Below are 20,443 nucleotides of genomic sequence, written 5' to 3' on the forward strand. Positions count from 1 at the left end.
GCAATAAATGATTGGAGGCACCCTTCCATGGAACAGGAGTCAGGGAACAAGGCCAGCAGTAAAATATTTGTTTCAATTGACGTTAACAAGGCAAAGGAGTCCACAGTAACCGCGAGTTCAGTATTTGCCAGGAACTGTCATAGCCAAACGATCCAATACATATTTCCCCGCCGTAATCGGAGGATATTTGGAAGGGTTTTCCTCACTTACACAAGACGGTAACGTCTCAACAGTCTCATCATAATTAATCGAGAAAAATAGGGGTACCGAGTGTCGAGTCTTGGCCGTCCTGTTAACGACCCTATGAATCGTACTTCTATAAAGTCCATTTGTCCATCGCATCAAGAAATCTCCAACATTGACTACGATTCCTCCTTCGATGGGTTCGGAAGCAACCCATTTTCCGTCTGGACTCAGGACCTCTAGACCGGGAGTTGAGTCTTGGAGGAGGAGAGTGAAACATTCGTAGTCTGAGTGAGCACCAAGACCAATCTCTTCTTCTTCGTTCGTGTTAGAAAGAGGTTTGGGGTTTGAACTTGGTTTGTACTTTATCAGACGTGCAATTCCTCCAGGATGTGTAACCAGTGGGTCAAAGTAATCTTCTGGGAGAGACAGAGATAAGGCGAATAGACGGAATAGATGTTTGCACAATTCCAAGACCTGTGGAACAAAATCAGACACATGAAAACAAATCTTCGACAAGTCAGCGTACCCTTCCGTAATAGTCTGCAATGCCTTGATAGAAACCCGGAATTTCAGCTTCGTTAGGCCATTGATTTTTACCCCCAGCAGTTGTACCATCAAGCTCGACATATTTTCCATCCCCACCTGTAGGATCCAAACCATACTCATAACCCCAATTGAAAGCCTCTTTTGTTTCTTTAGTTTGAAAATCATTTACAGATGAGTAACTAGCCGGTTCATATCCTCTAAATTGATCTGAATTCTTCATGTGAATTGCATCTTTCGAGGACTGAGGTAGTTCACTAAAGAAGCGTTCGCAAAGCTTGAATACTTCATCGCAAACATGCTGTGGTATTCCATGACCTGTGATGTAGAAAAAGCCAACATTCACACATGCTTCGTTGATTTTCTTCGCAACCTCTTGCCGGTCGGCTAAAGATGATGAGAATGAAGGGGTTAGATCGACAATTGGAAGTGATCGAAATGAAGAAGGACCAGAGGTATTCGCAAGACGAGATTGAAGATAATCTTGTATTTCCCGCGCAGCACGACGTGTATTTTCGGTTGCAATATCTGCCGTTTGTACAGTAGTTGCAGCCATAATATTGTGAATTCAATTCTCGCGATGGTTGATGTGGTCGGTGATGGGTTGCGAATAGTATTTCTATGATGACAAAGGTGGGGTAGATTATTATCGTATCCTTATCGAGAAGGTCATGCAGGTGCAGGTTGTGACAAACAGGAACTGAGCGACGGCAGGCACCGCTGCTTAGATATTGAGGATGTTCATGGTAACTTCAGTCGCCAGATCAGATCTGGAATGCAAAATAGCGACATTTATAAGACTTGATATCTAGCAACTAAGGAAAAAAATGTTTGTTGACGGAGCATCAGATTTCATCAATCGATTCGGCGAGGACGAAGACAATGTTGATTTATGATATTGAAGACAGATAGAGCTGGTGGAGCTAAGATCTCGGTAGGACTGGTGGACAAGCAATTAGAAGTTCTTTAGCCAGGGGTTTCATCATTATTATTATTAGCATCATTATGGCACTGGAGACCACTAGCTAATAACGTCAACCAACGCGAACGTGCTGACCTAAACTTAGATATAAATTCAAAGACTCCCCAACACCCATCCAATGCAGAAGACATACACACATTTCGTGCCAAGGCCATTACTCTCTCGAAGTTTACGGATCTTGAAGACCAGAATTTCAGTCCTCATGTTCCCCCCATCTGAACCAGATATACCCACTCTCAAAACACAGTCAAGCTCAATATTAATCATGCAAAAGGAAGTTCCTTCGGTACCCCGTAATCGTCACAACTCGAGAACCTCCACGCTCCCTTCAACTTCGGAACATATATCCACCTAAAAATCAATCCCACAAACCAGGGAAAGGGAGGGAACCTCGGTCCATGAATACCAGACTCATAAGTCACATCCGAGTTTGTGATCAAGAACGGGACATCTCTCGTCTATTGATGCATTAGTTGAGTTTAGAATTGATGACCGAAGTCGAGGAGCCATACTTTATCAGCACTTTTCTTCGAATGTTGAGCCATCGCCTTTCCACATTCTTCCCAATTAATTAATTCATCCTTTTCCAGATCTACTAGGACGCCAATTTCGTGATGTAAATGACTCTCCAAATCAGGTCCAAAAGCATCAATCAATTCCCTCAATTTGTATCCATCAAAGGGTTTCGCATCATCTTTCACTCCCGAAACATAAAGATCGAAAGCAAACAAGCCCGGAAGAAATTTCTCATGCTCATTATGGTTATTAATGAAAACATCATTTCTAGAACTTTGCTCATCGAGTAATCTGAAATAGATATTCTCTTCTGCGGCATGGTGGGAATGCAGAATGCAAGACCATGCATCGCAGAATTTCATAAAATCTGCTATGTCCACGGTCTCTTTCACATTGGGCGCTTGGATATAAATGCAATTCAGACCTCTAAGAAGAATATTGTGAAGTAAGGCCATTTCTGATGCATTGCGGGATGCTAAAGATTCGGGTTTGCCCTGTTGTTATGTGAGTTCTAAATATCGCCATCAAGCTTATTGGGTGCACATACATCTAACGATCCTCTCGGAGTTGCGAGTAGCTTGAAAGGGCTATCTGCCCATTTTTTCGTAAACTCCATTGCGAATATGAAGAAGATGATATTTTCGAGATAATATGAGTTCTTTTCAATTGTATAAATACACGGTTCCCCGCATTGTCATGCCATCTCAGTCAATTTCGGTTGGCTTATCAGTCTTCCACATACCAGCTGATTTGTGGCGTGATGCAACCGAACAAAATCATATGGTTGCAACAGCTTTGCAAAATTGCACTGGCTATCTTCAATTTGACTCCTCTACATGAAGAGGTGACTTGTTTGTCTGCCTTTGGGTTGTTGAAATTTCAGCGACTGTTGTGAATGATATGGCGGGTAGTGACTTCTGGACTTTCCATCATCTCCTGTTTCTTGAGCGATTCACGCTTTTTCATGGTAACATATAAGCGGGCAGGCACTGGAAGAGGAATATCATGATATTATCCATAAAGTGATCTGCAAACTGGTCAATGCTAAACGAGTTTTTATGAAGAGTGTTTCATTTCTGTCATTGACCAGCCATTTCGACGTCATGATTTGCAAGTCAGAGCACGTTAGATGTTGGAATTTTCCTCCAGAATTGAGGTCGCAGTTATGAATTGAAGTTGTGGAATTGTGCCAGGTGAAGTTGACAACTACCACCTGTAAGATACGTAGGCTGAGGGGATGTGGTAGACAAACAAACCCTTTAATTATGCCAGCACCATCTACCCTCTCTGCATGAGTATTCAAGTGATCACTAAAAAGCCGGGCATAGATTCTTTGGTTGGGTTTTTACTTCAATTATTGGTAACAAAATCGTGTATTCTTGTCAGTAGGGAGGAACGTATGGTTTCAAATTATCAAACTGGATGTCCCTGGTGCTCCTAATTTCAGATTTATTGCTTCTTTGCATATGCCAACGGTCCACCATAATTGTCTGCATTCTAGACATGGTACCTAGCAACACTAAGATTTGATGCCAAAGACACAACGAAATAGCCCTATGGATATTCTGAGATGTTTTTTGAATTCTGAATAACACTATACTCACGGGCCGTCGAGAATATCCTCATCTGGACTGTCTGGATCATGTACCATACTGCCGCTCTTAGTCATTAATTCGAATCGACTAGGGCGGAATGGCCACTTCATCCATGCCTCCATAATCTCCTTTAACATTTCCGTTGTCAGGGATCTTACAGACAAATGCTTCAAATCAAATGCTCCCCCTTTTGAAGGATCTGTTAACGAGGGACATTCGCCTGCTATGTGTTCTAGGGCACCGGGCCATAATCCTTCCAAAGACTCATAGACCGTGTCAATTGGATGTGCGTACATATTACCAATTATGTATTCGAATACATCATAGTTCTCGGGATAATTTTGACGAAGAATAGGCCAAAGAGCTTGTGGCTGAATATCCAAAAGACACAACTCAGAAGCAGGTCTGAATTCTTTTGAATATACTTTGAGAGGTTCCATCGGTCTCTTCTCAAATTCTGTACCAATGCGCGCACCGTCGAGTCTGATACCATAGATCTTTTGGGCAGCAAGAGGCAGTTGGGCAATCTTGTCTTCATACGTCTTGATCATTGTGTCCAATTTATTTCTTGAACTCGCCGTGTCCTTGGACTTCGAATCCGCGTCTAAGATCTTGCTATGAAGCTGATTGATGTTATAGTAGTCATTGATAAGATCCTGTGTCAGCTCTCCATGTTGGTTGATCACTTTCTTCTTCGCTTTCAGGAAGATATAACGTGCATATTCTTCGGTGTAGTATCTTTTCTCCTTCTTTCGTTTGTCCTTTTCAACGGTTTCGACCTTCTCACCTTCTGACACTTTGAATTTAATCAATTTCCCTTCATTCAATCGCTTCTGGAGATCCCCAAATTCATCGAACCAGCCTCTTTTGAAGCGATTGAAATCTTCGCTCTCTACTTTGTGTCCACCTGTAGCAAGTGACTGCCTGGCTTTGAACTCCATTGGGCCTTGCCTATGTTTTGGTGTCGTTATGCCCATTTCATCCATCTTACTGACAACATCTATGGAATTCGCTAATGCAACCTCGGCGTCTCTTACAAATCGGTGGTTGTCTACAGTTGAACTTGCAATCTCATGAATATATTCTGTAGTTATTCGGGCTTCCACAGCATTTTTGCGCATCTGAGCGACATGACGTACCAGCCATGACGTTTTTTCTACGTCCGGTATCCATACAAGCATTCTTATGAGACCATATTGATGGAATAATGCGTGCGATCTTGCTGCGGAAAGAAGTTGATACAGGACTAGTTGTGATATGGACTCAAACCCGCGGTACTTCTTTCTGGGGTAGTGGGCAAGATTCGCAATCACGAGAAGGGTATTGTTTGGTTTGTTGATCTTTGGATCATCTCGCGAAAGTGTTTCCTGATGAGGTAAGAATTCCGGAGTAGTAACTTGACCAAGATGTTCCCAGACCGTTCCTGATTTTGGTATGTGTTGATAAGTAGAATCTTTTGCATCAAGAAGAGGTTGGAGAAAAGGACAATACTTCTTGGCATCAGGTTCCATAAGGAGATGCGTTCGAGGTTTGAGAATATTATGGATTTTGTGCGACCATATGCCAATGCCTGGATTTATGTCGATGACGTCGCAGCCAACATGTTTTAAAAGCGATGGTTTCAAACGATCCAAGATATCATCTGGACCAGGTTACTAAACGATGTTTCCGTAGCGAAAAAGAACTAGTGCTTACCACACAGTGCTCCGTTCATGATATTCGAGCGTGTTCTATCCCCCATGGTTGAACCTTTCATATGAGCATCTCTCATGTATTTCCTCAGGTCCAAGGGAATCTTTATGAACTCGCTTTCGTCTACTATATTTACTATAGGCTCTTCTTCCTATTTGTCGGTCAGGGACTTCTCATTTCTATTTCGGTTCATTTGGTTCCTTACCGGTTCTGGTTCTTGTTCTGCTTCCAATACTGGTGCAGGTTTCGCTTCGGGAACTGGTTCGGATTCTGATGTCACCTCCACCTCTTTCACTTTTTTGGGCCGGCCTCTTTTGCGCTTTACTGGCTCAGCTACTGAATCGTCCTTGCCATCAACCTTTTTATCTTCCGCGGATTTCCTAGGTCTTCGCTTCACTGGTCCCACTGCTAAAGCATCCTCTGCCGTGATGTCCTCCGAGGTCACAGCCTTCCGGCGGGTTCGCTTGACCGGAGGATCCACATCGATAGGTGTGATGAGTTCTGAAGACTTAGAATCTCCAGGTACATGATAACACGGTGAAAAATGAAATTCGCGAAGGCGCGAATGTTGTAAAATGGTCGGATATTGAAGTAGATTGGTCCTACCCAAACGTGGAAATACCCGCAACATCAATGTCGATGGTCAGTTTGATGGCAATTGAGAAGAATGAGCGTTGGAAAGCTTGTGATTCAGGATACCGTTGAATCATACAATGTTCATATGCGATTCTGGAGTACTAGTTTGTGGTATCGTCAATTTACTCGTAACCTTAGATGAGGCAACAAAAAAAGTTTCATGAATGACTTGGTGAGGCTGAAGAAATCTACGAGGCTATCACAGGTAATTGATCACTGCTATTGGTTGATATCGTATTGATGTAGTTAGTGTGTGGCTTAGGTGTGGCTGTCGTCTGCAAGGCTGTAACTCTCTTTTGAAACAGCCTCTCACACCCATCAGATTTACCGTACACATCTTTTACATTGGGCACCTTGAGATCTATAACATACCCACACCAACCCTATGACAAAGAGTGACGCCCAAATTCATCATTTTTCAAGACAGACGTAACACATCCGACAAGGCAACCAAAATAAATGAAAGTCTATTATATTACTTCCCTATGCAATTTACTTGTTTACAAATACCCATGATTTAGTTGAACAGATTCCCCTTTGCTTAACGTTATCTCTATTCAACTCCCTTATGTCCAACGTCTTCGTTCATTCATTTCATTCATAGGCACAATTCACAAATCATGGCGGGGTCAACGTTGCAGTTCTCGAAGCCCATGAGCATCAAAGAAATCTCCGCAAAGGCCTCAGACTTTGAGTTTAATCCTACTATCGCATTGAAATATTGGTTGAGAACAGCCGATACACTTCTAAGAGAGGTAGATAGAATGCTCAATTACTTGAGTGGTATGGAATGCTGACTTCATAGGCTTATATTTATCAAGCCGAGGACAACGATCAACAAGCTTACCTTTTGTTTATGCGATATGCTGCCCTAGTTGCAGAAAAGTTGCCCGGTCATCCATCTGCAAAAGCTCTGGAAAACAGAAGTGCTCTCAGAGCTGCCCAGAAAACCCTCCCAGATGTTTTGGACGGATTAGAGAGACTGAAGCCTAGGATAAATGCGCGCTACGATAACTGGCAGAAGGCTTTGGAAAGAAGGAAAGAAATTCATGCAGCGCGAGAACATGATACGTCGCGACCATCGTCTCGGGCAGACTTGGCGGCTTCTGACCCTGCGATAGCTGGAAATACAACTACATTAGGCGCCGCGGAGAATAGCGACCTGGCCGTAAAGTTGGCGCATAAGGAGTTTAGAAGAAGAGATGCTGCACGACGTGGTACAAGACAAGCGGGGGTGAGTGAGGAAGAGGAGCAAGAAAGACGGACTGCAGGGCTATGGGATGACTGGGAATCAGCATTGTCTAAATCTGGTCGTAATGATGATGACGATGTTATACGCCGAAATATGGAAGCTTCAAGGAGGAGGCTAGATGGCTCACAGGATATTTCACCAGATGGGACGAAGAAGAAATCTGCGAGACCTGCACGATATGTCCAAACCAAGGCTAGGAATGGTAGTAGCGCATACCGCTATCCATCTATCTCTAAGTCTCAACCACTCGTTAGTGACTCGGGACCATTCCCGCCTCCCGGTCCTCTTCCTCCAAAGCCGCCCAAGGAAGAACTCGAGACATCGCATTTAGATACGCCCCCACCACGACCCGAAAAACAATCATCAAGCACTCACGAGCGTTCATCATCAGACGTCGTTGGTCAAGACCCAAAATTCACTTTTCGACCTTCGGCATATCTCGAAAATGGTAAACCCCTTCGAACAGTCTTTCTACCGCCTACATTACGACAACAATTTTTGGCCTGTGCAGCCTCAAATACACGGGCGAATCTCGAAACTTGCGGGATGTTATGCGGAACATTGATATCAAATGCGCTTTTCATATCTCGACTTGTTATCCCGGAACAGACAAGTACTAGCGATACGTGTGAAACGACCAACGAAGGTGCGTTTTTCGATTACTGCGCATCTGAGGATCTAATGGTCTTGGGATGGATACACACTCATCCTACTCAAAGCTGCTTCATGAGTAGTCGAGATCTGCATACACATTGCGGATATCAAATCATGATGCCTGAGAGTATCGCAATTGTTTGCGCTCCCAGTAAAAATCCTTCGTAAGTAATGGTTTATCTGTTTGACATTGGAAGAGGTGGCCACTGACTAGTGAATAGATGGGGAGTCTTCCGTCTGACTGACCCTCCAGGAATGCCCGCCGTTTTAAATTGTAAACAAACGGGGCTTTTCCATCCTCACGAGGAAAGGAATATCTACACAGATGCATTGCGACCAGGTCATGTTTTTGAAGCAGAAGGGCTAGAATTCCAAGTTGTTGACCAACGGCCAAACCCATAATGACTCGATAATGATGATACCACGAAGAAACGACTATTGTGCTTTGGTAGTTAGAAGCGTTGGTGCTTGGTGGGCTATGGTTAGAGTTGTATTTCAGATATCGATTTGGCGATCATAATTATACATCGTATTACACAACGATCATACTTGGATGCTGTTTTCATGGATTGGTTATTTTGATGTGCCCCGAGGGCCCTGGTCCCCTGAGAATGAATCCTGGCAAATTTGCACAACCGAGTCTAGGCACATACATAGTTCTCCGCAGACAAGAACGGATAGTATCGTATTGGCTGATATGTTTCAAGATAACCATATAATATGTTGATTGCGAGATGGCCAATCAAAATGTGAGAGATAAGTTTTGATCAAGGGCATTAAATTAATCCCCTACAAAGCGGTTTGGTGACGAGGACGAAGGGGTGCTGGGGGAATGAGCGAGCGACCGCTTTGGTTAACACTGTCGCCACCCCTCGACGAAAGAAATACAGGAGAAAGATTGTGAAATCCTCCCCCGAACTAGCAGATGCTTATTAGTAGAATTTACGGATATTCCCCCAATGGCCCCACACGTTAAATAATTTGCGGGGTAATGATATAGGTGGACCCATACTGATACATTCATCGATGCACTCAAATAATCTCCTCGATACTTTTAACCCTAATAATCACAAAGGATTTCACTCAAATCATCTCAGTATGGCTTATTTCCAAGAAATTGATCGCTCTCGCTGGACTTCCCACCGTGCAAATCTTTCAGGAACACCATCCTCTCCGACAGAAGTCACTATTCACTACATCCTATGTCACCCTCCTTCCAACATTACCTCGAAGGGTACCATCCTTCTTATACATGGCTATCCAGAAACATCGTATCAATTCCGACATGTAATCACGCCTCTTGCAGACGCAGGATACACGGTCGTCGCTCCTGATTACCGCGGAGCAGGCGAATCATCTCATCCTCGTAATGGATACGAGAAGGTTCAGATGGCAACTGATCTCCACGAAGTCATCCAAACTGATCTTGGTATCAAAGATAAAATTCACGTGGTTGGCCATGATATCGGTGGCATGGTTGCTCATGCATATGCAGCTCAATTTCCAAAAGATACAGCGTCTGTTGCGTGGGGAGAATGTCCTCTTCCGGGAACAGACGCTTATAATAACGCTGTCAAAGAAGGTATCACGGGAGGTCTATGGCATTTTGTCTTTCATTGGCAAACAGATTTACCTGAAGCTCTCACTGCTGGTCGAGAGTACATTTACATTAAATCTTTCTACGATCGCCTATGCTACAATGCTTCGGCTTTCTCGCCAGCCGATGTAGAGCACTATGCTAGTAAGTTTGCTCAGCCCGGTGGAATGCGTGCGGGTTTTGATGTATATCGTGCATTTCACCAAGATGCTGAAGATAATCTTCGTATGCTGAAGGCTGGGAAGTGTAAGGTTCCAAGTATGTCGTTGATGGGGGAAAAGAGTTTCTTGGTAACAATTGCGAATCAACAAAATGAACAGATGTATGAGACTACATCGTCCGCTCGTATTCCTGGCTCGGGTCATTGGTGTGCGGAAGAGAATCCGGCTGGTTTTGTGGAAGCAGTGCTTAAATGGACGAAGAAGAACTCGTGATCTATATTATTATTTATTTTTAGTACTTTTCTGATCTCACGATCGAATCAAACTCCAGTATCAACCCGTATCGCTACTATTATTTCTTTTCCCCGCACATAATTTTTACGGAATTTAGGGCGGCATTTCCCAACAATTGGTTGAGATACGACTAGGTTCCAAATATGCAGAAATAAAGAATCTCTGAGCAAGTCCACTCATGAACATTATCCATTTGAAATCTCATAGTCCCGAAGACTTCGATGACGCAGCCATAGCATGGAGGCGTAAGAATTCAACCCTCTTGAAATCCTTTAAAATATCAAGACTCAGGAGATGTTTGACTTTGATGTGAATATCCATTCCGCTGAAAGATACCAGCCAATACAATATGCATCATGAAGACAATCGAAAGTATCCAAAGTCACCGAAGAGAATAAGTCCATAACGATAGCACTCGAGATACAAAGGCCATGGAGAATGTTGTTATCATGAAGACATTTTCTATGCAAGTATCAACGATCACTATCTCACAGTCTTGGAGAAACAGACGTTTAGTACACTCTCAAAACATAAACTGCCGATCAAGGCGTTACACGTTTTCTATGAAGGCATTCACGAACCTGTTTCATAAGTTCCGAGTCATTGCATCATCCTGATTTGGTGTGTAATCTGCGCCTTTCAACTTCCATTGCTGGACTTTCAGATTCCCCTCATCTTCATCAATTCGCTTTGTCTCAGAGCAGGCAGAAACAAAACCAATGGAAAGAAAGGGCAGAGAATAACTGGAGTGGTCAGCCACTCAACACTCCTGATAATTTGGCGATAGTTCAGTATCACTCCCCATTCATTTGCTGTCTCCGAGGTCAGCATACATTCACATCATTAATAAATCAGCGATATTTATTGCTTTCAACACGATCTTTTAAACTACCAAAGAGTCCATTGCCATTCTTCACACTCTCGCCACCGCCAAAATCTCCGTAGAGCTGCAGTGGCTGCTATATATAAGAATATACCAACATACATAGATGCAGAATTGTTGCACATCTCAATACACTTGGCACTCCCAGCTTCAGTCACTCCTTAACATACATTCTTTGTTGCATATCTGAATGTCCTTGGCTCTCCTACTCCCAGTACTAGTTCAGCACATCAATCAATTGTTGCACATCTCAAGCTCCTTGGTACTTCCTAGTACAAGCACTATCTTTAGTACATCCTTATATACCTTATGTTTAAAAATGTCGATCCTTCTTCTAGCTTGAGCTAGTGGACTATCTGTAGTCCGCTGTTTTAGTACCACGCCTAGCTCTGGTGTGCAGGTTCAGTTGTGAGTTATGTTGCGGATTTGATGAACTTGGCGCTCTATAGGTCCATTGATAGCGCTGGCATTACTAGTCAGTGTTTCTTGGTGTTTATGAAAACTTTAAATATCTCGTATCTTCGACGAGCGTTTGTTCCGGCGATTCCATTATTTCACTATCTTGTATATCCGAAGATTTACACCACTCCTCCGATGATACTTTAAGTTTTCACACCGTATAGTTGACAAAACTGGCTACGATCCTCATTGAATCGGAATTGGCTTGAGTGATGGAACTACTCATTTCAATAACTTTCTAGCGAAGGTTAGAAAAGCAAGAACTGAATATTATTATACGGAAACTGGCAAACCGAAGGAATAAATGGGCGATGATTGAATAATAAATTAAAATCGCCCTTAAATTTTTCAAAAGAAAAACTAATCGATATGTGAAGTGATACATAATGCAATTGAAGCTACGACTTGTGACAATCAGGCAAAGTAAACTAAACTAAACTAAACTCCAGCGCTGTATTCGTATGACATTGTAACACTACAATCCGGATATCTTCTTCGGGACTTCCAATTTCCCACGCTACGCTATTCTTTCGCGACCTACTATGTAGGTAAAGGAAAACGAATCAAAGAATCAGTACCCCACGACCCCAAACTCCCAGCCCGGGACCGAAAAGGCAAGAAATACAAGAAAATTCGTCAAAAGGGTATCTCTCGTCTCAGTTATCCCCCCAATCTCCACAGCGCTACCATATCATGTCTCTCATTTTCTCTTGAAAGCTTAGCTCAAGCACTTGGATCAACGATGCCACCGATGGAATCATAAGCACCAGGCGCTACGTGAGTTTTGACACCCGTCAATGGATCGAAGATGTGACAACCGTGCATTGCGGCGTTTGGTGGTGTGTATACTGTGATTCTTGTTAGATATGGATTGCATTTGGATTAGAAGGAGGGAGGCGGAAGGGATGGGAATGTCGAGGTGATGTGGGTTGAAAGGCAACGAGAGAAGAGAAGAACTTACAGTGCAAAGAAATTGCATATTCTGTTGCGCTAGGATTGGCGATGGAGTGAAGACCCAGCTATTATCATGCATTAGCCACGTGATTCATATCACATCGTCCAGGAAGCTATGGATCGATAAAGCAAAAGGAAAAGAAGAAAAAGAAAGAGAACGGCTTACATCATCACACATATACGCCACCTTTCCCCCCATATACTCTCTCACACCCTCGATATCCATCTCCTCCGCCGTCCTTGCACCTCCCTCAGGAGTAACCCATCTCGTCTCTTTCAGCTCCCCCTTCATGATCTTCATCAAACAATGACTGGCAGCATGATCGTGCACTTTACTTTCCTTTCCCGGTGTCCAAACCAACATCAATAAATTAAATATTCCTGGCACTTCTGCTACTAGGTTTCTTGTGTATTGTTTATTTGGGTTTGCATGGGCATATTTTTGCCAGTCGGATAACGTGGAGGAATCATAAGAGTGAAGGAGGCGAGTGAGAGTCGGAAGATGAGGCGAGGATGTTGTGGTGAGAGATGTGGTGAGGGAGTTGATAAGGGAGTTGAAAGATGGTGTAGATGCAGGTGCAGGCTTAGAAAAGGAGATGGGAAAACTGCCATTGAAATCTACAGAAAAGGAGGCCGGTTAGTTTCATTTTCACATCCCATTATCACAATAGAGTCGCCTGGAACTCGGAAAATAAATACCTCGAGGTAAGAAGAGCGTCCTAGGTTGACTGGAAGTGGTTGACTCAAGAGAGGTTGATTTTCTGGTCGTGCCTGTAATACCACGGTTACTGGCGAGGATGGGTGAGAATGTAGGTTTGGTTGCTGATGTCAATTTTGTACGTAAAGTACGGATTGCTGTCGTTTTCATGCTATTTGATGCCATTTCTGCAGATTCACGATGTATTGTAGATATTTAGATGTGAAAGAATTGATGGTTGTAAGCTTAGAAATTTTATAAATCGGAGTTGATTAAAATTGGAAGAGTGGAAGATTGAGAAAACTAGTAAAATCATGCGGACCGTAGATTAAATACATGACAACCCTGACAGCTAGGCCGGCATCGGGATTGACCGTACTTGACCATATTAACTGTTTCGAAAGCTGATGAGATGATATGTCTTATCATCCAACCTTCCTTGAATTCTATATGCATTGGTGAATTGTCGTCAGATCCTTCCCGAAGTAACATCTAATTGGTAGATTCCTTCCTTTTTGCAGTGATTTTGTTCCAATTCCCCTTTATTTCATGTTGGTATGAAACCTTTCATCTCCAACATCCTCAATCGTTGGCGCGGCGCACGCGCGTTTGACCCCACACATGGTGATAAAGTTCGTGACCGCTTCCTTCTCTTTCTCAATCCTTTATGGACCATTCTCTGGATCGTGTGTCTGATATCGATTTGCTGATTCGTCCAATTGAGATAATAACAACTTTCGTACCCGAAACCCCCTCACAACCTTCCTAAGCCGAGTATGCAATCATGCGGTTCGACATTCTCGTGTTCGTTGGCTATCACCGCCTGATTAGATTTTCGATAATCTGGATCCTTATTGGTGAAGGGTTGAGTCTAAGCGGGGGTTTCCAAGAAGGCTGTGGATCCACTAGATTGTTTATCTATTGGTCACATATTAATTGGAAAAGATAAACACCCTCACCAAAAGTTACACAATGCAAATCCGATACCACAAAGATACGACGAGACAAGTATGAATGAATAATAGAAGAAAGTAATTGGTGTATTAGAAACACATCGACATCATCGTGAATGAAACTGATCATCTACATACATCGTAATGATGTAGTAATGGCCAAAGACGACAGAGCTGGATGAACGAACCGACGCTATGATATAATCAACTCAAAAGAATAACAGATTCAATCGAGTACATTTACAGATCAATACAAATTCGTAATAGAAAATGCATCTCATCCTCGTCGATCAAGGATCCAATTATGAACAGAGGATGAAGTCCGAACTACGGAATACCTGCAATTCTGCTGTAACCCCCTCCTCAACCTTCATCTTCATCCACATCTACCCACATCCCTTTCACCAACCTCGGAATTTTCTATTCAAAACCTCGAACTCAAGGCCGATACTTCGTGATTCTTTTGATTGGTTACCACTTGGACCAATCATATGTAGAAGTGGTGGATCATGCTCTTTCATCTTCATTCTCTTCTCTCTCTCTCTCCAGAAAAGTGACCCAAAAACCAGAGAAAACCACAAACTCTTCGGATCAAATTCGAGAACATTTAGCGAAGCGTATAAACGATTATCGAAGAAGGAAGAGAAAGGTTAACGAGAGGAAGTCGTTTTCTTATATTCGATGGTCTACTTGCTGAAATTTGACGCTAGTGGGTTACAGGGGCGATGATGTTTTTTCACGTGTGGTTATGGCGACGGTCGGAGTTCGCTTTAATTTTGGCCGATGCGTTCAGGATGGGGAAGGAATGGGGAAGGGAGGGTTTTACTTTAGTCTTCGACAAACCTAGGTAGGACTACTTCGTACGAACTGGTAAAAACTTCTGTATATTTAATATCATTTTTGCTGCCTATGAACACCAATATTCAGTCAATATTGGGTAAGTATTCAATATCTGTTGAATGACATTACGACAACAAGAAGCCACTTGAACAGTTGCAAAACTCAACAATCTCGTCTTTCCCTTGCCTCTCAGCCAAAATCGTGCTTTATTTTTGTTTCTTACACTATTTCATCATCCATGATTGGAAAGATATCTATCAAGTAGTTCTTACATAAGCATGCACCGCATCGAACGTCCTCGTCGAAACACTTCGATTCGTCGCAAAGATCCATAAGCTACAAGATCCCACCGTATCCCATCACATCAAACAAAGGCTGGCGAGAAATCTGTGCTTCTTCTATCATCCTCACCAAACCTCTCCATCTTGATTCCTCATCATGTCTATGAATCCCCATTGCCCCGTCTCCATTTCTAGATTGAACCTGAATTGCAGCATTTCTTTTGTATCCTTCTCTTATTCGATACGTCCCGCCCATCTCGGGCTGCTGATGTAGAACAGATGAAGTAGCTGATCTGCCTGAAGAGAAAGGATAGCTGGTGGAGACCATGTTGCTTCTGAAGTAACATACAAGAGTTGGGGTATTAGGAAAATGATTTGATGGGAGAGCCGAGAGTGCGATTTCGTCGAGCCCGGGCAGAGACACAGGTGCTAGTTGCGTGGAATTTCGAGATGGCATAGGCTTGATATCACAGATCCGTAAGCGATGGCATACGGAATCACAAGGGGTCAGAGGGTATATTGAAGTAAAGTGTCCAGCCGACTAGTGTCAAGAATTGGATAAATGGAAGTGCGACGGTGGCTTTTGATGCACAAGCCGCCGACACTAGAGTCCTTTTTTAGGGTTCCTTGCACATTTGTTGTCAACAGTATCCTATGTAGGGATCTCAGATGCGAGGAAGACACAAGTACCTAGGCAGTCAGATAGAAAATGACAAGAGCCGCGTCTAGAATTCTGGTCCATTCAGTGAATTAGCTTGTATCCAACCTTGAGGAACATGGAGCTGAAGACAAACAGATGCGCCTGGTAATCGTAAAATTTTGCCAAAGATCGAGGCGTTTTGATAATCTGAGTACGGCATGAGCTGCCAATATCTTCTTGGTAGTGGTAGAAAAGTTATGTGTTACAAATCGAGATGAATACAAGACCGTCCATATGAACGAGAACTAGCTCTATACCTCACACTGACAGGGGCTAGATTGCAACAACGAAGGCTCGAGTTTTTCTTACATAACTGAGAGATCAGATGGTAGATGTTGCCCGTATCGCAGGACCTGTTTAATGATTTAAACTTTCAAAACCGACGGAGACTCGGGACGGGGGCAAGAGCTGTCAAAATGAGCACGATTAAACCCAGAAGCTGGTCAAAGGGAGGATATAAGAGCTTGAGAACTCCGTGGCTTTACGAGCATATGCAAGTTGAAAGCGCCTAAGAATGATAAACCGGGATGAAAGATCTTGGATATGTGATATTGCTCTCCCGTGCATATTGGTAGGGCCATCCTCTGTAAAGTTTCCCATAGCTGCTCATCGTTCTTCCGATATTTCCGGTTGAATATTCTCTTGAATTATAGTTTGAAATCAAGTTATGATGCCATGTAATGTATTATGAAGATACTCACAACTGCCCAATGAGGAACGGAAGAGGGACACCGGCAGCAAACAAAAAGCCCCGAGGGATCCAATTGCATTGGATTTGCACCAAATATTGAGCAACCTCAACTGTTTACGGGGTAAAAATATGCGATTGCCAGGGACTTCCTTATACTGCAGATTTTTGAAGCAAGATTGACAAGCAGAACTCCTTAGAGTTTGCATGCATTTAGAGGCCATCGCCCAATCAAATATCGTGAATATTATGCAAACGGAATTCGAAAAAATGCAAACCACAGCTATGGTAGGTATTATAGCGAAATACAAAAATATTCTGCATATTTTGAATGCTGGAATATGTATTGAGGATTGGCGACAAACTTTAAAGTGGCTTGTATTGGCCTCATGTGATGTGTCGAAGCCTAAAGTTTCGATAAGATTTTCTGTGAGACTCGAAGGAGTACCAAGAATTCATCTTATTAAACAAATGAAATACTCATATTCAAACTCAAATTTGGACCCATATGTTGAAGACGTGGGAGGAACTGCATTCTTTACCGAAGTAAGAAAGTTGAAAACAGATGGATCTGGAGAATTCGATGAACTAGGCCTAAACTGATATACAGTACGAAACACCTCCATGTCAGACTTGCAGACAGATTTTCATCAAGACTGAAAAGTTTATGTCGATGTCACACGAATGAAGTTTCCTTTTCTTAGGAAATTCAACCCAAGCAGAAATGACTTGGAGTCTATCTCTATGTTTAGAATTCCGAACAACTTCGAGAGAAACAAATTCCATGATATGTGAAGCTCGATCGAGGCTGGAGACAGCGTCTAGCGATCGACACGCTCTCTTGTGTGTTGTTTTCAGCTCGACCTTGGCACGCCCCCACGTATACCAGCAAGGGGTTCTGGGGCACGGGGGCCTGGGGGCAGTAAGAAGTTCTTATTGTATCCAAAAATCTCAAAAAAATCTCCGAATCCATGAATATTGATGTTCATTTGGCAATTACCTTGGTAAAGCTCCCAAGATGTTGTACAATACCAAAGAAGCGGAGCATGCATTTCTCAAGATCATGTGGAAAGTGCGTCGTCTATTGCCCACCTTCAGGTTACGCATCGGAAAATACCCATCCAAGAAACCATCCATCCCAAATTATTCCTTTCTTTCAATTCAATAACCCAAATTTCGATAATAATTAGTTTCAAATGGACTGTCCTCACCGTCGCGAATAACTTCACCGGCCTTCCCGGACCTGCGACGGTCCGGATGCTGTCTTGGCCATAAATAGGATAACAATTTTGGTGATTACCCCATATCTTGGTAACATTGACTCAAGGTCATGACTTCCTAATCGAGAAATTCAAAAGTTACCAGTGATCACATCATCCGTCTTTCCTAAAGCCCAGATGCCTCCCGTTTCTGCCAAGAAGGCTACGATTCATGGAAAGTATACGTCGCTGTCCGAGATCTCACCGTCTTTTCTGATCTCAACGTTGTACCTTATCATCGCAACGCAAAGATGGAATGGAGTACGGAATGTGAGCAAATCAGTCCTTATCTAAAGATATATCTAAAGATATTTCATCCCAAAATTCCAAGACTAATGAGATCAATTTGTCCCCAGATAAATCACATTATCCCAACTTGGCATCTTGGAGTCTTGGGATTCTGCGGCATTGATGTACCAAAAATATACCCACTTTGGGCAGCAGTCAGATGGATTGATAAAGAATATTAACATACTTGTCATGTTTGCCTTCTCTTGATGGTACACATTCATGTCACCGTGTGCAATTGAAAAAGTCCAGACTTTGACCAAGATACTGTTGTGATACCTGCAACACCATATTGTCTTACTTTACATTGCAGTAAGCAAAGCAGCACTTACTCTAGAAATCCTAGTGGATTATGGGTCAGAAGTAGGCGATTCAAAGCGTTCAGCTTTCTGTTATACTCTGCAATCAATCCTTATCAAAGTTTTCCTCAGTACGACGATCAATACCAGAAGAACTCTTTCAAGACGTCCGAGGATCAAACGATTGAGCACTAAAGTCTCATATATGACGTTTGGAAAAGCAATGCCACGAAGGGAGACAGAAACTAATCAACCTGCAATACCATTTTCCGACAAAACCTTATTTTCACTTGGCATTTGACTTCGCCTCTCTTGGCCAGTAAAAAGCATCATGATATACACATGCAACAGCAACAACCCGGTGGACATTCCTCCGGATACCATACAACATCTAAGAAAGATCTTCGCCAAGATCCCATATCTGCGGCTCCCCAGATGATGGTTTCCCCGAAATACACATAATCTCTTACTTTGATAGCAAAGGCCAAGCTGTCGAAACCTAGTCACTGCCCCCTTATTTTTCTATTTGTTTCCTGAACTTGGGGCTCCATTTCTAAGCATAAGGTTAATGACAATTATGAGTACCGAAACCACCAAGCCTTCTATCCCCATGTAAGTCTGGGCGAGAAGATATAGTTATTCTGTATCACTACAGTCAGCTTGACGTCCCAGTCGTTCCGCAAGATAAGTTAAGGCGTCCCTCCAAGTCGGATGAGGCGTTCCTCTTTCTTTCTCGTCAATCTACTTGTACCTCCTCTGCGAATAGACACCAACAAGTGACTTTTCCATCGTTGAGGTAAATACTTTCGAGGCCACTTCTTTCCTCAAAGCTAGATTACTACCATTTATTTGTGCTCAATAGATTGCTGAGTAGTGTCCTGTAATATTCGGCACCTCATCTCCTTATCATTTCGCCATCACGATGACCGGGAAATTCACACTCAAAGATCCGGCTCGCTGTGCTCACTATGCTCGATTCTTCCAACATTTAACATTGGCCGAAGCTAATATCATATACTGGTCCTTGTTTGTATTCGTTCTTGTCTTGATGTGTATATCATCCATTCAATATCACAAGTAAGTAGCAGTCAGCATATGTTCACACTCTTCTCCACATTCTCCACAAATTTCTGGACCTGTCAGTCTAACGAACCCCAGATCAAACAACCTAACCGAACTCCTGAAAAGTGACTCCAGTTCTCGCCAAATCCGTCGCATTCGTCGTCGCCGGATCCACTACCTCTCGATAGTCTTCCTGTGTTTCCTAATCGCTCTCATTTGTATCGTGCTCGAGGTGTTCGCCGCCTTCAATATCGAATACTGTGACGGGGAAGATCTAATTCAACTCTACTGGGGATTTTGGTCAATTCTTCAAGTCGGTTCTCTCATCGCTATTCTAGGAGTCATGCTGCAATTCTGGATTGTTCTTGGGAATGTCCAAACACCGAGTTGGGCAGTGGCACTAGGAACTCCAGTGTTGGTTTTTGCCGCGTTGGGGTATATCTTTAGACATATTAGCAAAAGCTGGAGGTGGGGAAAAAGGAGAAACCAGGAAGGCGATACTGATATTGAGGCGGGTAGAGGTGGGGGTGTTGAGAATGAGGAAGTGGAGAAGAGGGGCAGTTGGGCTGAGAGGTGGATTACTTGGGCACCTGAAGATCGAGAAATCAGAGATAGAAGAGAAGAGGATTTGAGTAAAGTGAGGACTATGAGGTCAGCTGAATGTTCGGATATGGAGTTTGCTAGTAGAGCGTAAGTACTACACTTTTTCCTTGGGAGGTTATAGATGTACTAACACAGCGCAGAACAACTTTATACACACCAGGACAACCAGGCGATGTCAGAAGGAGCTCGACATTTTGAGCTATGGCTAGTTGATGACGATCGATTAAATTGTGTTAAATTATGTTTGATAATATGATATACACATGCTCAAGTGCTGAGCTCAGGACAGATGGATAAACGGATACCAAAGGAAATACGGAGTTTTAAAGTTTGGATCAAGAATTGGCGTTTAGAAAAAGGCGGATTTTG

At 43.0% G+C, this 20,443-nt stretch overlaps 8 protein-coding genes across 8 annotated transcripts; 4 read left to right on the forward strand and 4 right to left on the reverse strand.

Annotated features, from left to right (window-relative positions):
- Positions 1-117: 117 nt before the first annotated feature.
- EAF01_011740 (uncharacterized protein) lies at positions 118-1,285 on the reverse strand (the record flags this gene model as incomplete). Its single annotated transcript, XM_038919998.1, has 2 exons — positions 118-660; positions 713-1,285. 2 exons carry the CDS (start codon positions 1,283-1,285, stop codon positions 118-120), a joined length of 1,116 nt encoding a protein of 371 aa, XP_038764528.1.
- A 204-nt stretch (positions 1,286-1,489) lies between these two features.
- On the reverse strand, positions 1,490-2,843 carry EAF01_011741 (uncharacterized protein; the record flags this gene model as incomplete). The annotated part of the gene is made up of 3 exons (XM_038919999.1): positions 1,490-2,169; positions 2,224-2,721; positions 2,775-2,843. The coding sequence occupies 3 exons, from the start codon at positions 2,841-2,843 to the stop codon at positions 1,975-1,977; spliced, it is 762 nt and encodes a 253-aa protein (XP_038764529.1). The 3' UTR covers positions 1,490-1,974.
- A 984-nt stretch (positions 2,844-3,827) lies between these two features.
- EAF01_011742 (uncharacterized protein) lies at positions 3,828-6,145 on the reverse strand (the record flags this gene model as incomplete). Its single annotated transcript, XM_038920000.1, has 3 exons — positions 3,828-5,464; positions 5,518-5,665; positions 5,720-6,145. The coding sequence occupies 3 exons, from the start codon at positions 6,143-6,145 to the stop codon at positions 3,828-3,830; spliced, it is 2,211 nt and encodes a 736-aa protein (XP_038764530.1).
- A 625-nt stretch (positions 6,146-6,770) lies between these two features.
- EAF01_011743 (uncharacterized protein) lies at positions 6,771-8,458 on the forward strand (the record flags this gene model as incomplete). The annotated part of the gene is made up of 3 exons (XM_038920001.1): positions 6,771-6,905; positions 6,956-8,220; positions 8,278-8,458. 3 exons carry the CDS (start codon positions 6,771-6,773, stop codon positions 8,456-8,458), a joined length of 1,581 nt encoding a protein of 526 aa, XP_038764531.1.
- Positions 8,459-9,154: 696 nt separating this feature from the next.
- EAF01_011744 (uncharacterized protein) lies at positions 9,155-10,087 on the forward strand (the record flags this gene model as incomplete). Its single annotated transcript, XM_038920002.1, has 1 exon — positions 9,155-10,087. The coding sequence occupies one exon, from the start codon at positions 9,155-9,157 to the stop codon at positions 10,085-10,087; it is 933 nt and encodes a 310-aa protein (XP_038764532.1).
- A 2,086-nt stretch (positions 10,088-12,173) lies between these two features.
- EAF01_011745 (uncharacterized protein) lies at positions 12,174-13,287 on the reverse strand (the record flags this gene model as incomplete). The annotated part of the gene is made up of 4 exons (XM_038920003.1): positions 12,174-12,298; positions 12,412-12,469; positions 12,571-13,022; positions 13,104-13,287. The coding sequence occupies 4 exons, from the start codon at positions 13,285-13,287 to the stop codon at positions 12,174-12,176; spliced, it is 819 nt and encodes a 272-aa protein (XP_038764533.1).
- Positions 13,288-18,986: 5,699 nt separating this feature from the next.
- EAF01_011746 (uncharacterized protein) lies at positions 18,987-19,209 on the forward strand (the record flags this gene model as incomplete). Its single annotated transcript, XM_038920004.1, has 2 exons — positions 18,987-19,021; positions 19,065-19,209. 2 exons carry the CDS (start codon positions 18,987-18,989, stop codon positions 19,207-19,209), a joined length of 180 nt encoding a protein of 59 aa, XP_038764534.1.
- A 122-nt stretch (positions 19,210-19,331) lies between these two features.
- Positions 19,332-20,272, forward strand: EAF01_011747 (uncharacterized protein; the record flags this gene model as incomplete). Its single annotated transcript, XM_038920005.1, has 3 exons — positions 19,332-19,486; positions 19,568-20,161; positions 20,215-20,272. The coding sequence occupies 3 exons, from the start codon at positions 19,332-19,334 to the stop codon at positions 20,270-20,272; spliced, it is 807 nt and encodes a 268-aa protein (XP_038764535.1).
- Between the last annotated feature and the right edge of the window lie 171 nt (positions 20,273-20,443).

This window comes from Botrytis porri (assembly GCF_014898465.1).
Source record: "Botrytis porri strain MUCL 3234 chromosome Unknown BPOR_024, whole genome shotgun sequence".
In the NCBI taxonomy this organism is placed as follows: Eukaryota; Fungi; Ascomycota; class Leotiomycetes; order Helotiales; family Sclerotiniaceae; genus Botrytis; species Botrytis porri.